Here is a 15,008-nt window from a genome sequence, read left to right as displayed (position 1 = left end):
ACTAGAACCATCCTACAAAAAAGATGGGAAATATTATTACAAGATCCTTATTTACTACCCATGCTACCTCCAAAACCCAGCCTCACTTTTAAGAGGGCTCCACATTTTCGTCGACTCCTAGCACCTAGCAAACTGCGAACCACGAATCCAACCGCACTCACAAATCCAAGTACGCCGGGTTCACACCCCTGCAAAAGAGAAAAAATGTCTGGCATGTACTTTTGTGACTTCCACCGAAACTATTACCTCAACTGTATCCAACACAATATTCCCAAACAATCCATCTCATGCGCCAACATTTACGTCATTTCCTGCACATGCAATTATCAATACGTAGGCCGCACCACGCAAACCGCTCGGAATAGAATAAATCAAGACAAAAGAAATATCATTAAACGCTTCCAACAACACAGTGTATCCAGACACTTCAGCAGTTGGCTGATGGTGTAATGGTTAAGGGCTCTGCCTCTGACACAGGAGACCAGGGTTCGAATCTCGGCTCTGCCTGTTCAGTAAGCCAGCACTAATTCAGTAGGAGACCTTTGGCAAGTCTCCCTTACACTGCTACTGCCAATAGAGCGCGCCCTAGTGGCTGCTGCTCTGCTCTGGCGCTTTGAGTCCGCAAGGAGAAAAGCGCAATATAAATGTTATTTGTCTTGTCTTGTCTTGTCAGAATCCACAATAAAAACCCACACCTGCTAAAAATCACTTGTATTGAAGCTATAGATCCCTCATGCACGAATGCTTTTGAAGTATTAAGACAGAGGGAAATGTTCTGGATACAAATTCTCAAAACAGTAGTCCCAAATGGGTTAAATGAACAATTAGAAAATACTTTTTAAGTCCTAATTATCCATATCAGTCCTCTCTTTTTAATATATAACTGCTATCGGATTTTATCAATTCTTAACAGAATGCTGTTTTATTATGGTTTTCTCCAATTTTCTGTTTTAGGGCAATTTCATTTGTATTAATTTTTATTTATTGTGCTTAGCATGATATCATCTATTCATATTGGATGTATTTACTTGATAGAAAAAAAACTAAAACTAGATATATACACATATATAGATATTCTTTATATATTACAATACATTTATTTATTTTCTACCTGAATTGTCAAACTACAAATAATGTACTCATGAATTCATAATGTGTTCGCTGGTCCACTCATTTGAATGGATCTTGCCTATACAGTACCAACATTCCCCATGCCCACTAGATGGCAGCACAACATTATCATATATGCACTATATTGTAGACACATACGTAGATTCATACAAAGTCATATATACAAACACCTATCAGTATCATACATGTCTTAACAGCGCTTTCAAATCTTGTCCTTTGCAAATGGCACTTTTACTACTCATAAGCACAGCACTTTCAATCATTTACTACCTAGCAACTGCCCTACTTATATTTATCCAACACTGATATAAACATCCTATTCCTATCATTCAATCCTCAAACATTTATTACCCAGCAATTGCCCTACTTACATTTATCCAACACTGATGTCAATACCCTATTCCTACCATTCAATCCTTAAACAATATCCTATCTTTCTTATATTTTTTATACATTTTTTATTAGTTTCATTACCATTATATTGTTATTGTTGTGATTATCATCATCTATATTCTTATATTTATGCTGACCCATACAACTAGCATAGTATATATTAACAAACCTATGACCCCTGAATATACATGTTGTCAAAATGGTTTTATACATAATGACTTTTTTAGATATACATTGGTCTAAGTGTGGTACTCTCTGGCATTTTTTACAGTTGCTCCGTATATTGCCTGATGAAGCGGGAATGTGCCTGTGAAACACGTTGCAAAGTGGAGTGTATGTTCAATAAATGTTTATTTTTTTATATAAATAACGAAACCCTGTCTGATTTTGAGGGAGGTAAGTCCACCGCTTCCCCCTTTTAAATAGTTTTTAGACGCTTTTATCCTATTTTGGCGCCTCTGTTCAAAGAAACTGTCTTTAGACTCCAGCCTGGTGAGGACCCAAATTTATAGCTTTGGACTACCATCTAAAACCTGCATGTAGAGTTGGTCCCCAGCCTAGTGAGGATCTAAAGAATAGCTTTTTACTCTACACATTGGACTACCATATAACGCCTGACTTTAGTGTTGGTCTCCAGCCTGGTGACGACCTAATGAACAGCTTCTTGCTTTGCACATTGAACTACCATACAATTTCTGCCTTTAGGTCTCCAACGTGATGAGGACTTCACATTTCACAGTTAGGACACATAAAAATTGAGGTGAACCTCTCTGTGGTATATCTAACAACAAAAACAACAGCAAAAATCATGCACATTTTTGAAAACAAAGTTTCTGCTTTTAACTTAGGGATAGTTGTGGTCCCCTGTAGGGATAGCCATGGTTCCTGAATGGTTGGTTTACAGTGAGTATTTGTATGAGAGTGTGCAAAGGGTTGAGTTTGCTGTTTGATTGGCCACACCTCCTTTAGCGTCACCATTCTACCCTACTTAAAGAGAAACCGTAACCAAGAATTTAACTTCATCCCAATCAGTAGCTGATACCCTCTTTTCCATGAGAAATATTTTCCTTGTCTCAATCGGATCATCAAGGGGCTTTGTATGGCTGATTTTGTGGTGAAACCCCTCCCACGGTGTGATGTCAGCACCTCACAGCTCTGAGGTCCTGACATCACACTGTGGGAGCCTTGTTGCATTGTGGGAAATGACAGGTGTTTTCAACTGCCCAAAAAAATAAAATAAAAATAAAAATAAAAAAAAAACAAGCAGCATCTCCTTCCAGTGACATCACCTGCCAGCAGTAAAAAATTTACCATGTGATAAAGGTCAGAATGTAAATCAGGGAGGGAAAGATTTTACGATGAGCAAACACTGACTAAATCATTTATACATAATTATTGTATAAATTAAGCACTTTATTACATTATTTTCACTGGAGTTCCTCTTTAAGCTTCCTCACTTGAGGAGATGAGCCTTTTCACTCATTTCAGTAACGGTTTGATGCATTTAGAAGCGGACCTTCAATGTGTAACTCACGTGTTGTTACGGCTACAGTTGGAATAACAGTCTTGTGACCTCCAGGTACAATAATATTGATTGATGCCTCTGAAAATTTACTTCGCCTGGGTGTAGCAAACTAGAAAAAGTATAGCAATAACAGATGTAGAATTTACATGCAAACTACATATACTTTTTAAAGGAAACCAGAGACAAGTAAACTTTAAGTTTTATACATACCTGAGGCTTCCAGCCCCATACACACAGATCGCTCCCATGGTGCCGTCCTCAGCCTTCTCCGGTACCGTGTCCTGTAACTTCGGCATTCACAGCCAGTTTGACGCATACACAGTGGGCTCCCTCCATCTCTGGCAGAGAATAGTAGTGCGCCTGCGCAGTACTATTCTCTGCCGGAGAGAGAAGGAGGACGCGCACTAGGCTTACATTGACTGGCTGAAATTACAGGCCCCGGTATCGAAGAGGGAGAAGACTGGGGATGGCGGCGTGGGAGCGATCTATGCGCATGGGGATGGAGCAAGCCCCAGGTATGTATAAATCTTTTAAGTTTACTCCTCTCGGGTAAACTTTAAGGCTACATTAACAGTACTGAAAAAGACCATAATTATATTGTTTAAAGCAGAACTATACAGTAGTATCTTGTCCTGTTTCAAATAATTGCCTCAAAATCCTAAGCAGTACACTAAGGGCTTGTTTCCATACACACGCTTTCAGCCGTGTTTATGGAAACGGGATCGCAGGGACAGCAGACAGTGCGTAGACTGCAATGTCTGATGTTTCCATACATGCGCTGTGATTCACCACGGAATTGCAGCGTATGGTTGCACATATTTTGGGGCGATTGCACCCGCGATCCCATTTATTATAATGAATAGGATCACAAGCGCCGCCTCAGGGAATCACGTGATGCAACGCAGAGCCGCACTGACGCACAGAACCGCGCTGCAATGGAACCAAGCCCTACACCTGTGAAGATATTGTGCAGGAGGTCCTGGAGGGAGCGATTACTTCTAAAGGAAAAAAACATACAGAGAGAGAGACTGGGAGCCCCGTATATTGTATCACTTCAATAAATGGAGCGAAAATATAAGCTTAATTAAAAGGGAATGATGCAGCCTCTATATTTCTATCACTTCAAGTTTCCTTTAAAGTGGTAAAAGCTACTACCATGTTTTCCCTAAAATAAGACCTCAACCGAAAAGAAGACCTAGCTGTGGTGCGCTTTTAGTGTATGGTGAGGCGTGTGGTCTCTTGCTGCACCTCCCTTGTGGTTGCACCCCCCTTCGCTCCTTGTAACTGCTCTGGTGACCGGCATACTGGTAGTATTGAAGATGTATGGGCCCCCTTTTACCCTCATGCTGTACGCAAGGTTGCCTCTGTGCCCGCCCTGCCCTTTCGGAATAATCAATGTGCACCTGGGATGCATTAGCCGGCGCACATAGATTATGCCGAGAGAGGAGCATGGGCACAAAGGCAAGCTTGCGTATAGCATGAGGGTGGAAGGGGCCCCATACAGCTTCAATACTACCGGTATGCCGGTCACCAGAGCAGTTACAAGGAACGGAGGGGGACGCAATCACAAGGGAGGTGCGGCAAGAGAACACACACCTCCCCATACACTAAAAGCGTTTACCCCTCTCCTGAGAGTAAGCCCCCCCTCCCGAAAATGATCCCTAGCACATACTTCCCCCAAAAGAAGAATTTAAGACAGTGGCCTCAATTCACTAAGATCATGCTGGAGATAAGGGAAGAGAAAACTTGCCACCACACAGTAAGAGTTATCTTATCTCTTCATTACTTAGTTACCTCCTCTGTAGTTATTATCACATGCAGTTAATCAACAGCCTGTATTTAACTTTAGAATTCTGGAGTTATTTTAAGGATTGAAGAGTTAACTTAAAGACAGAAGAGTTAACTTTCGGTTTGCCTGAGGTAAAATGTTTCCTGAATACTACATGCCTCATCACCATGGTAACAACTATAGAAACGTTATTAACCACTTAAGGATCGGGCCAATTCTGATGGATCTGTGCTGTGCGGGCTCCTTAGCCCACAGCACAAATCCTGTTGCAGCCAGGGCGACCAGACTTCCCCCCTTTTTTCCCCACTAGGGGGATGTCCTGCAGGGGACTAAAGCTAAATGATAGCACTGCCAGAGGAAAGGTGTAATAAGCCACAGTACCGTGTGGTCACGTGACGTGAGCAGGACAGCAGGACATGTTACAGGACTATGTTGGACGGCAGCTGTTACAACTGCTGGAATTCTCTATTTGAAACATTACTACTCATTTTCTTCATTGCATGTATCAGTATAACCCACACTGTACACTCCACACTGCTAAATGTTACTCTACATAGAAGAAAGCATGGAGAAACCTCCTGCTAACAAGTGCTGGGTGACCAATAGTGGCAGCTGGTGACCTTTACTCCCAATTATTCTCTTGCCAAATTGGCCACATGGCTCTGTGGCCAGGGAGGGGTCCCACCAATAACTGTACAGAGGAGTGGATATGTTTCATTATTTATCCCCTGGTCTACATGCTGCGTCACCGTGACTCTGAAGATAAATGGGGTGAATCAGTCGAGGATGATTTTATATGCTGCTCCATAGTCCGGTACGGTTTGTAGTTACAGAACATTTACCATACAAGGGATTGGCAGCTCTAATTAGTATTTATATGCTCAGCGACAGCAACAGAGTCTAACAAACTTTTTCCTTTTCAGTTCTGCCTCAACAACTGAGTCAGTAATAAAAGTCCAACTGCAGCAGCAACAACATTTGGTTTATGTAATTCTGCAGACCCCGATTGTTGAGCTGGCATCCTACAGAAAGCTTTGCTTTATTGGCTACCCTCTCCCTGACCTTCAGCCTGCTCCTTCTTCTAATCACCTAGGGCCAGTCAGATCTCACTCTGTCCATCTCTGTCTGGATTTGGCCATGGCTGTCCCACAACTTATCCAGTTATGTCCATGTCAAAGGCTTACATTTCAGTGACATAAAGGTTATACCAAGTGTGTATATGAACAATCATTAACCCTTTGCACTCAAATCACCCCAAGCTGAATTGCTAGCAGCAAATAAAAAAACAACGCAAAATTGTGTTCAGTTACAAAATGGATATTAGTTTCCAAAATGGATTGCATGCAACATTCTGTCCTGGACCATTTCACCAGCATCTAGGTTTCCTCCATACAAAGGGTCCCTACTCCACCTATACCAGTCAGCAAGCAAGAAAACATTTCATGATAATGAACCTAGGATTTATGTGCATGCTTGTGCTCTCTGAAGGTAGAATCTAATGCCTCAGCGTGGATCCCAGATCCAAGAGCATGAAATGTTTGCTTGCTTGGTGCCTGGTATAGGTAGTGTAGTCGTGTATAGGTAGTGTAGAGACCCGAGGGAACCTCAACACTGGTGAAAATGTCCAGTACAGAATGGTTGTTGCGTGCAATCCGTTTTGGAAGCCAATCTCCTCTATTTCGCAATTGAATACATTTTTGCAACCTATCTGTTCTTATCACTACTAGAGATTCATCTTGCTGTGTTTTGAGTGCAGAGGGTGAATGACTGTTCATATGTAAATTGACCACTCCCCTCAGCACCTGCTTTCCCATTTTAAATCCTGGTCCCATAGCAGGATGCTTGGCTTGTGTGTACATGACACATACACTCTTTATGTACCTTACTATCCTCCTGACGATTTTTCTGATTGTTACTTGGTGTTGTTAAATAGGGCTGGCTCTTGGTTCTGACATCATCGGTGTTTGTCGCAGTCGCATGCTTTGTGGAATAAACAGAATCTTGGCTTTCCGGGATAAGGGTCTGCAACGAACACCAAGTTTGAGGTCCGAGTTTTGCATTGACAATGCTGTGACTTACAAACATTCTAACTAGAATTATATACAGCCCATGACCTATGGTCAATCAGAAAATATGTACCGTGAAGCTTCACATACCTGAGATCCCTTCCCATCAAATATAACGTGCACAGTCGTCCTGGCTACTGACATGCCTTGCTTCTTTATAAAGTTCTGTGGTTGGAAATACAAAAGTCCGTTGTAATTTTAACACTTTTTTTTATAATATGAAAGAATAACTATAATTAACATATATACAAATATAGCATTCCAAGAAAAACAGCATGTAAACCGTGTGCAGGAACGGTTTCAGCTGGACGACATACTGGTAAAGGAATTGCCTTTGATGTAGAGTTCCAGCCTCTAACCAGGACTTGAATTCCAGCTCAAGGTAGCACGTAAACCAGTTAAGAGTCTTTGGGCAAGTCTCCCTAACGCTCCTGGTGGCCCTTGGAGAGCACCTCAAGTGGCCACCAGGAGAAAAGCATGAAATAAATGATATAGGATATGTGCTTTGTCTTTTAACAGGAAAATGTCATGTGATAGCATCAGCAGCAGCAGCTTCTATTCACTTTCATTGCTGCTTACATGACAAAACCCCCTCCTCTGAGAATCGCCATTAATGAAGCGCACAGCTCCATGGGAAGTATATAGGAGATCTGGCAGCCCATATAAATTACAATAATATTTGGGTGGCTTTGGAGCGACCCGGGTGATTGCACAGATTTCTTTAAAGTCATCTATCTACACAAAAGGAAAAAATATTAACTATGGCACTTAATTATGTCTCACTGGTGGTGTTACATCCATATATACAAGTAATGTAATATGGCTGTATGTAGTTACTCATTTGACGTTATTTAGCATAACCTATATTTTGAATACAGCCAGGTGATATATTGCTGTTTCATGAACACAGATGTTAGTATTTGCAGTTTATGTATGTGACTACTCTGTAATGGACGCCAGTGCTACTGTTGTGAAGATGAATAACCTCATGCTTTGTGCAGCTTGTCTCTTTTTTTGTGCATGTAACTTATAATTGATATATTATTATTTTGCAAACCTCCCAATAACTGTCCGTTTTTAACCATATGGAAAAGCTACAGAAACAGGCATCACAGCAAGGAATCCTGGGAGAATAGAGCACAGCATACCTTACACTTGTGTGCGCCAAACACTCTCCTGACGGCATCAGCAATATCCAAAGTACAATCAAAGAAGATCCGAATGTGAGAGCCCCTCCTCTGGCCGACTGTAGCCGGAGTATTCAGAATGAGTGATAACAGCACCTTGCTACCAACATCTGAAATAAGACCGAATGCAGAACATGTGTGCTCACATAAAACCATCATAGATCAACCAATACAGTATAATCTTGTTATAGTAAACTCTAAGGGACCGGGAAATTGTGTTTACTATATCAGAAATTGTCCTAGAAATAGCCCAGCATGCCCTGGTACATTCTCTGTTGCAAAGGAGCAACTCTGTCCTCTCATTGGAGGTACAGTACAAGCACTTGCATATTTGGTGGACTATAAGGAGAGTATACTTTAGGGCTACATGGCCAGGCTGGACAAATTGCTGGCACAGTATCCAGGGCTCCTTAAAAATTGCAGCAGTCATGGAATAGAGGCAGCCTCTCACATTACATAGTTACATAGTTATTTTGGTTGAAAAAAGACATACGTCCATCGAGTTCAACCAGTATAAAGTACAACACCAGCCTGCTCCCTCACATATCCCTGTTGATCCAGAGGAAGGCGAAAAAACCCTTACAAGGCATGGTCCAATTAGCCCCTAAAGGGAAAAATTCCTTCCCGACTCCCGATGGCAATCAGATAAAATCCCTGGATCAACATCATTAGGCATTACCTAGTAATTGTAGCCATGGGTGTCTTTCAACGCAAGGAAAGCATCTAAGCCCTCTTTAACCACTTCTGTGCCAGGGGGGTATTTTGCTGATCGGTGCTGCGTGGGCTCTCCAGCCCGCAGCACCGATCAGCTAGCAGCCAGGGCGATCAGACTTCCCCCCTTTTTTCCCCACTAGGGGGATGTCCTGCTGGGGGGGTCTGATCGCCGCCGGCTGCTTGCGCTTGCGGGGGGCTCTTCAAAGCCCCCCTCCGCAGCGCTTCCAGGCCTCCTTCCCCTTCCCTCCCTCTCCCTCCCCCTGTGAGCGGCGCAGGACGGAGTTCCGTCCTGCGCCTGATAGGATAGGCTTCTGCCTATCAGATGCCGGCAATCCCCGGCCAATCAGAGGCCGGGGATCGCCGATCTCCGCCACGGCGCTGCTGCGCAGCAGCGCCGTATACATATAAACACCGGGGAAGATCTTTCCCGTGTGTTTACATTTACCCTGCGAGCCCTCCGTGAACTGACATGGAACGGCCGCTCATACGAGCGGCCGTTTCCATGTAATCCACTTCAGGATTCAGGGGCGTACTTAAAGAGACACTGAAGCGAAAAAAAAATTATGATATTATGATTTGTATGTGTAGTACAGCTAAGAAATAAAACATTAAGATCAGATACATCAGTCTAATTGTTTCCAGTACAGGAAGAGTTGAGGAACTCCAGTTGTTATCTCTATGCAAACAAGCCATTAAGCTCTCCGACTAAGTTAGTCGTGGAGAGGGCTGTTATCTGACTTTTATTATCTCAACTGTAATTGAACTGTTTACTTTTCCTCTGCCAGAGGAGAGTTCATTACTTCACAGACTGCTCTGAAAGACTCATTTTGAATGCTGAGTGTTGTGTAATCTGCACATATTATAGAATGATGCAATGTTAGAAAAAACACTATATACCTGAAAATAAAAGTATGAGAATATTTTCTTTGCTGCTAATCTTCTAGTAATTATTCATAGTACACAACCAATTCATTATATCATATTTTTTTTTTTTCGCTTCAGTGTCTCTTTAAGCGTACGCAGAATCCTGAAGTGGTTAAATGCAGGTATAGAGTTTGCCGTAACAACTTCCTGTGGCAATGCATTCCACATCTTAATCACTCTTACTGCAAAGAACCCTTTCCTAAATAAATGGCTAAAACGTTTTTCCTCCATGCGCAGATCATGTCCTCTAGTCCTTTGAGAAGGCCTAGGGACAAAAAGCTCATCCGCCAAGCTATTATATTGCCCTCTGATGTATTATTTATACATGTTAATTAGATCCCCTCTAAGGCGTCTTTTCTCTAGACTAAATAAACCCAGTTTATCTAACCTTTCTTGATAAGTGAGACCTTCCATCCCACGTATCAAGTTTGTTGCTCGTCTCTGCACCTGCTCTAAAACTGCAATATCTTTTTTGTAATGTGGTGCCCAGAACTGAATTCCATATTCCAGATGTGGCCTTACTAGAGAGTTAAACAGGGGCAATATTATGCTAGCATCTCAAGTTTTTATTTCCCTTTTAATGCATCCCAAAATTTTGTTAGCTTTAGCTGCAGCTGCTTGGCATTGAGTACGATTATTTAACTTGTTGTCAATGAGTACTCCTAAGTCCTTCAAGTTTGATGTCCCCAACTGTATCCCATTTATTTTGTATGGTGCTAGACCATTAGTACGTCCAAAATGCATGACTTTACATTTGTCAACATTGAATTTCATCTGCCATGTATGTGCCCATATAGCCATCCTATCCAGATACTGTTGCAATATGACACTATCTTCCTGAGAGTTGATGATTCTGCACAATTTTGTATCATCTGCAAAAATAGCAACATTGCTTACTACTGCATCTACTAGGTCATTAATAAATAAATTGAAGAGCACTGGACCCAGAACAGACCCCTGTGGGACCCCACTGCTAACAGTCTCCCATTTTGAGTACGATCCATTGACCACAACTCTTTGTTTTCTGTCCATTAGCCAGTTCCCTATCCATGAACACAGACTCTTCCCCAGTCCTTGCATCCTCAACTTTTGCACCAGACTTTTGTGGGGAACAGTGTCGAAGGCCTTTGCAAAGTCAAAGTATATCACATCTACAGCATTCCCAATATCTATTCTGTGAGTGGTTCCGATACCTCAGCGGACGGGACAGCACATGTCCTACAGAACTTTCTGCTCACACTTAGGGTAAACATGAAGCCTCTCTTTAAAATTCAGCTAATCGTGATAAGCCACTTACATCTGTAATGCGAGTGGCTCCTACACCTCCGCAGGCAGGACTTAGCACTCTCCTCTCCACTCTCCTTACTTTGCAGCGAGTAGGCCTACACTGATCTGCTTTACAAGTGAAAGTAGCCTGTACTGCGGTCCACATGCTACCAGGATCACCATCGCTAACAAGGGAAGAGATACCCGGGAGTGTGTACAATCCCATGGGAGGACTGTGACAATATTCTTATCAGTGATTGCAGATGGTCACACTGCATCCTCTTGTTTATGTTCACATTAATCATTTTCCCCAGGCTGCTTATTGTTATTTGTACAGTACTGTATATCCAGCGCCGGTGCCATTCTTCTTGTCTTATAAATGTTATCAGGCATCAACTCACCTGCAACCAGCAGACCATGGGTTTCACACTGACATTTGACACATGCACCACCCACTGACATATGACCCGTGCAGCGTCACAAAGGGGCCAAAAAAACATGTTTACTATAACAGAAGTTTTGTTATATCCGGGTTTACTATACTAGGCATTGCTCCCATAGACTTATAATGGAGATTGGCTGCGACCTGGAGATGTAGTTTACTATAAACAAATGTTTACTAAACCTGAGTTTATTATAATGAGATTATACTGTAGTTTGATTTGTAGCTGCAGTTTAATTTCCAGGCCTAGAAAAGTGGTACACAAATACAAATAATTATTTCTAAAATATTTATAAAGATACAAGAAAATACACAAACTGCACCATTAAAGTATAATACCCAAAGCATTTGTACAGCAAACAGGAAGATGTGGTTTTAATTTTTCATCACATATGTTCCGGTTTGCTTTTGTGGAAAGTTGTCATATTACTTTGTATGACTTCATTTGCGGTGTATTTGGTCCAAAACAGAATATTCTGGTGGAAAATATATCTGACTGCTTTCAATCTCAATTCATTCTATGTGTTATACTGTATGTATATTATAGATACAAAGTAGTCACTATTGAGCTGTACATGTAACTTATCTCCACCATAAATGAGAAATTGGAAAATATGTAACATTTTTACATTGATATAAAATGGGATTGCGGAACAAAAAAAAAACAACAACAACAACAACAACAAAACACGCTAATATGGGGGCACATTTTCTAAAACAAGAACTTTTAGTCTAGTTTGTCTTAAAATCAAATACATTTAGGCTCGGTTCATACTTGCTTTAAAGCAGGGCTGCCCAATAGGTCGATCGCCATCTACCGGTAGATCGCGACCGCCTAATTGGTAGATCGCGGCCTCATGGCCGCGTCCCATTGAATCGTGCGGCCAGCAGCTCTAGAACGCGGCCGATTGGCCGCGTCCTGTCAAATTCTGCTGCTGGCCGCTGATCTCGCGGGGAGAGAAGCGCGGCTGAGAAGCCAGGGGCGGCCCTGCCATGACGCATTGTCATGGCTGGGGGCGTGGCGCTGGAAGCAAAACTTCCTCCTGAGCGCACGCAGCCCGCCGGAGCCTCCCTCAGCCACCGAAATGGCTTATCTGCCCTGCAGGGAGCTGCGGCTGAGGGGGTGAAGACCAGGAGGCCACCGCTGGAGCTGAAGGGAGGTAAGTTGCGTGCGGGCTCCTGCTATCCTATACTAAGGGCACATATACCTGGCTAACCTATTCTAAGGGCACATATACCTGGCTAACCTAGTCTAAGGGCACATTTACCTGGCTAACCTATTCTAAGGGCACATATGCCTGGCTAACCTATACAAAGGGCACATATACCTGGCTAACCTATTCTAAGGGCACATATACCTGGCTAACCTATTCTGAGAGCACATATACCTGGCTAACCTATTCTAAGGGCACATATACCTGGCTAACCTATTCTAAGGGCACATATACCTGGCTAACCTATTCTAAGGGCACATATACCTGGCTAACCTATTCTGAGAGCACATATACCTGGCTATCCTATTCTAAGGGCACATATACTTGGCTAACCTATTCTAAGGGCACACATACCTGGCTAACCTATTCTAAGGGCACACATACCTGGCTAACCTATTCTAAGGGCACATATACCTAGCTAGCTAACCTATACTGGAGGGACCTATACTTAACTACTTTTTCCGGGGGGGGGGTGGGGGGAGGTGGTGCGGGTGCATTTAAAACGTCGGAAGATCTCCTGGCCTCGGCGAACTTTAAAGTAGCTCGCAGGCCGAAAAAGTGTGGGCATCCCTGCTTTAAAGTGTAACTGTCAGGCATAAAATAAAAAAATCAATTCTTTATTTTTATCTGGTAAACAAGTAATAAAAATGCTAACCAGGCAATCCAAAAGTTAAAAATCACTATTACTTTTCTTGTTGATAAAAGATCATTTCCCAGCTTACTTGACTCTTATTTGGGATAGGAATCTATCTGATCTGTGCCACACGGTAGGAACAAATTTTTTTTATAGATCTCAGTATGAAACCTATTAAAAATCGAATGAACCGCAGAGTTGCACTGTCTGATCCAGTCCAAACTTATGGACCAGTGATCTGCCACCGCTCTCAATCCCATCAACCAATTCAAATGATTTTGGCTAATAATAGATCAGGCTGCCTGCTGCATCCATTTCTAGCAGATTAGTTCAGTGTGACCGAATTAGCCGGGTATTAACGGAAAATCAATAAGTGTATGGTCACTACTAGCTTCCATACAGAGGCATTGTCATGTGACTGCCATATAGAGTGGTTTGCAAAAGTATTCGGCCCCTTGAAGTTTTCCACATTTTGTCACATTACTGCCACAAACATGAATCAATTTTATTGGAATTCCACGCGAAAGACCAATACAAAGTGGTGTACACGTGAGAAGTGGAACGAAAATCACACATGATTCCAAACATTTTTTACAAATAAATAACTGCAAAGTGGGGTGCGTAATTATTCAGCCCCCTTTGGTCTGAGTGCAGTCAGTTGCCCATAGACATTGCCTGATAAGTGCCAATGACTAAATAGAGTGCACCTGTGTGTAATCTAATGTCAGTACAAATACAGCTGCTCTGTGACGGCCTCAGAGATTGTCTAAGAGAATCTTGGGAGCAACAACACCATGAAGTCCAAAGAACACACCAGACAGGTCAGGGATAAAGTTATTGAGAAATTTAAAGCAGGCTTAGGCTACAAAAAGATTTCCAAAGCCTTGAACATCCCACGGAGCACTGTTCAAGCGATCATTCAGAAATGGAAGGAGTATGGCACAACTGCAAACCTACAAAGACAAGGCCGTCCACCTAAACTCACAGACCAAACAAGGAGAGCGCTGATCAGAAATGCAGTCAAGAGGCCCATGGTGACTCGGGACAAGCTGCAGAGATCTACAGCTCAGAAAGGGGGAATCTGTCCATAAGACAACTATTAGTCATGCACTGCACAAAGTTGGCCTTTATGGAAAAGTGGCAAGAAGAAAGCCATTAACAGAAAGCATAAGAAGTCCCGTTTGCAGTTTGCCACAAGCCATGTGGGGGACACAGCAACCATGTGGAAGAAGGTGCTCTGGTCAGATGAGACCAAAATGGAGCTTTTTAACCAAAATGCTATGTGTGGCGGAAAACTAACACTGCACATCACTCTGAACACACCATCCGCACGGTCAAATATGGTGGTGGCAGCATCATGCTCTGGGGGTGCTTCTCTTCAGCAGGGACAGGGAAGCTGGTCAGAGTTGATGGGAAGATGGATGGAGCCAAATACAGGGCAATCTTGGAAGAAAACCTCTTGGAGTCTGCAAAAGACTTGAGACTGGGGCGGAGGTTCACCTTCCAGCAGGACAACAACCCTAAACATAAAGCCAGGGCAACAATGAAATGGTTTCAAACAAAACATATCCATGTGTTAGAATGGCCCAGTTAAAGTCCAGATCTAAATCCAATCGAGAATCTGTGGCAAGATCTGAAAACTGCTGTTCACAAACGCTGTCCATCTAATCTGACTGAGCTAGAGCTGTTCTGCAAAGAAGAATGGGCAAGGATTTCAGTCTCT

At 42.6% G+C, this 15,008-nt stretch overlaps 1 protein-coding gene across 5 annotated transcripts in view; it reads right to left on the bottom strand.

The window, feature by feature from the left end:
• The window catches only part of SYCP2 (synaptonemal complex protein 2), a 198,514-nt gene that overhangs the window by 132,926 nt on the left and 50,580 nt on the right, over nucleotides 1-15,008 (bottom strand). For all 5 annotated transcript variants that reach the window (XM_068263662.1, XM_068263657.1, XM_068263661.1 and 2 more), the window contains exons 15-18: nucleotides 8,053-8,201; nucleotides 6,995-7,069; nucleotides 6,720-6,860; nucleotides 3,059-3,158 (exon numbers count right to left, since the gene is read on the bottom strand). In XM_068263662.1, coding sequence (XP_068119763.1) covers nucleotides 3,059-3,158; nucleotides 6,720-6,860; nucleotides 6,995-7,069; nucleotides 8,053-8,201 — 465 coding nt within the window. The remainder of the gene's footprint in view (nucleotides 1-3,058; nucleotides 3,159-6,719; nucleotides 6,861-6,994; nucleotides 7,070-8,052; nucleotides 8,202-15,008) is intronic.

The sequence above is a fragment of the Hyperolius riggenbachi genome, chromosome 12 (assembly GCF_040937935.1).
Source record: "Hyperolius riggenbachi isolate aHypRig1 chromosome 12, aHypRig1.pri, whole genome shotgun sequence".
In the NCBI taxonomy this organism is placed as follows: domain Eukaryota; kingdom Metazoa; phylum Chordata; class Amphibia; order Anura; family Hyperoliidae; genus Hyperolius; species Hyperolius riggenbachi.
The sequence above is the reverse complement of the archived record's forward strand: the minus strand, read 5'-3'. Positions and strand labels throughout refer to the sequence as shown.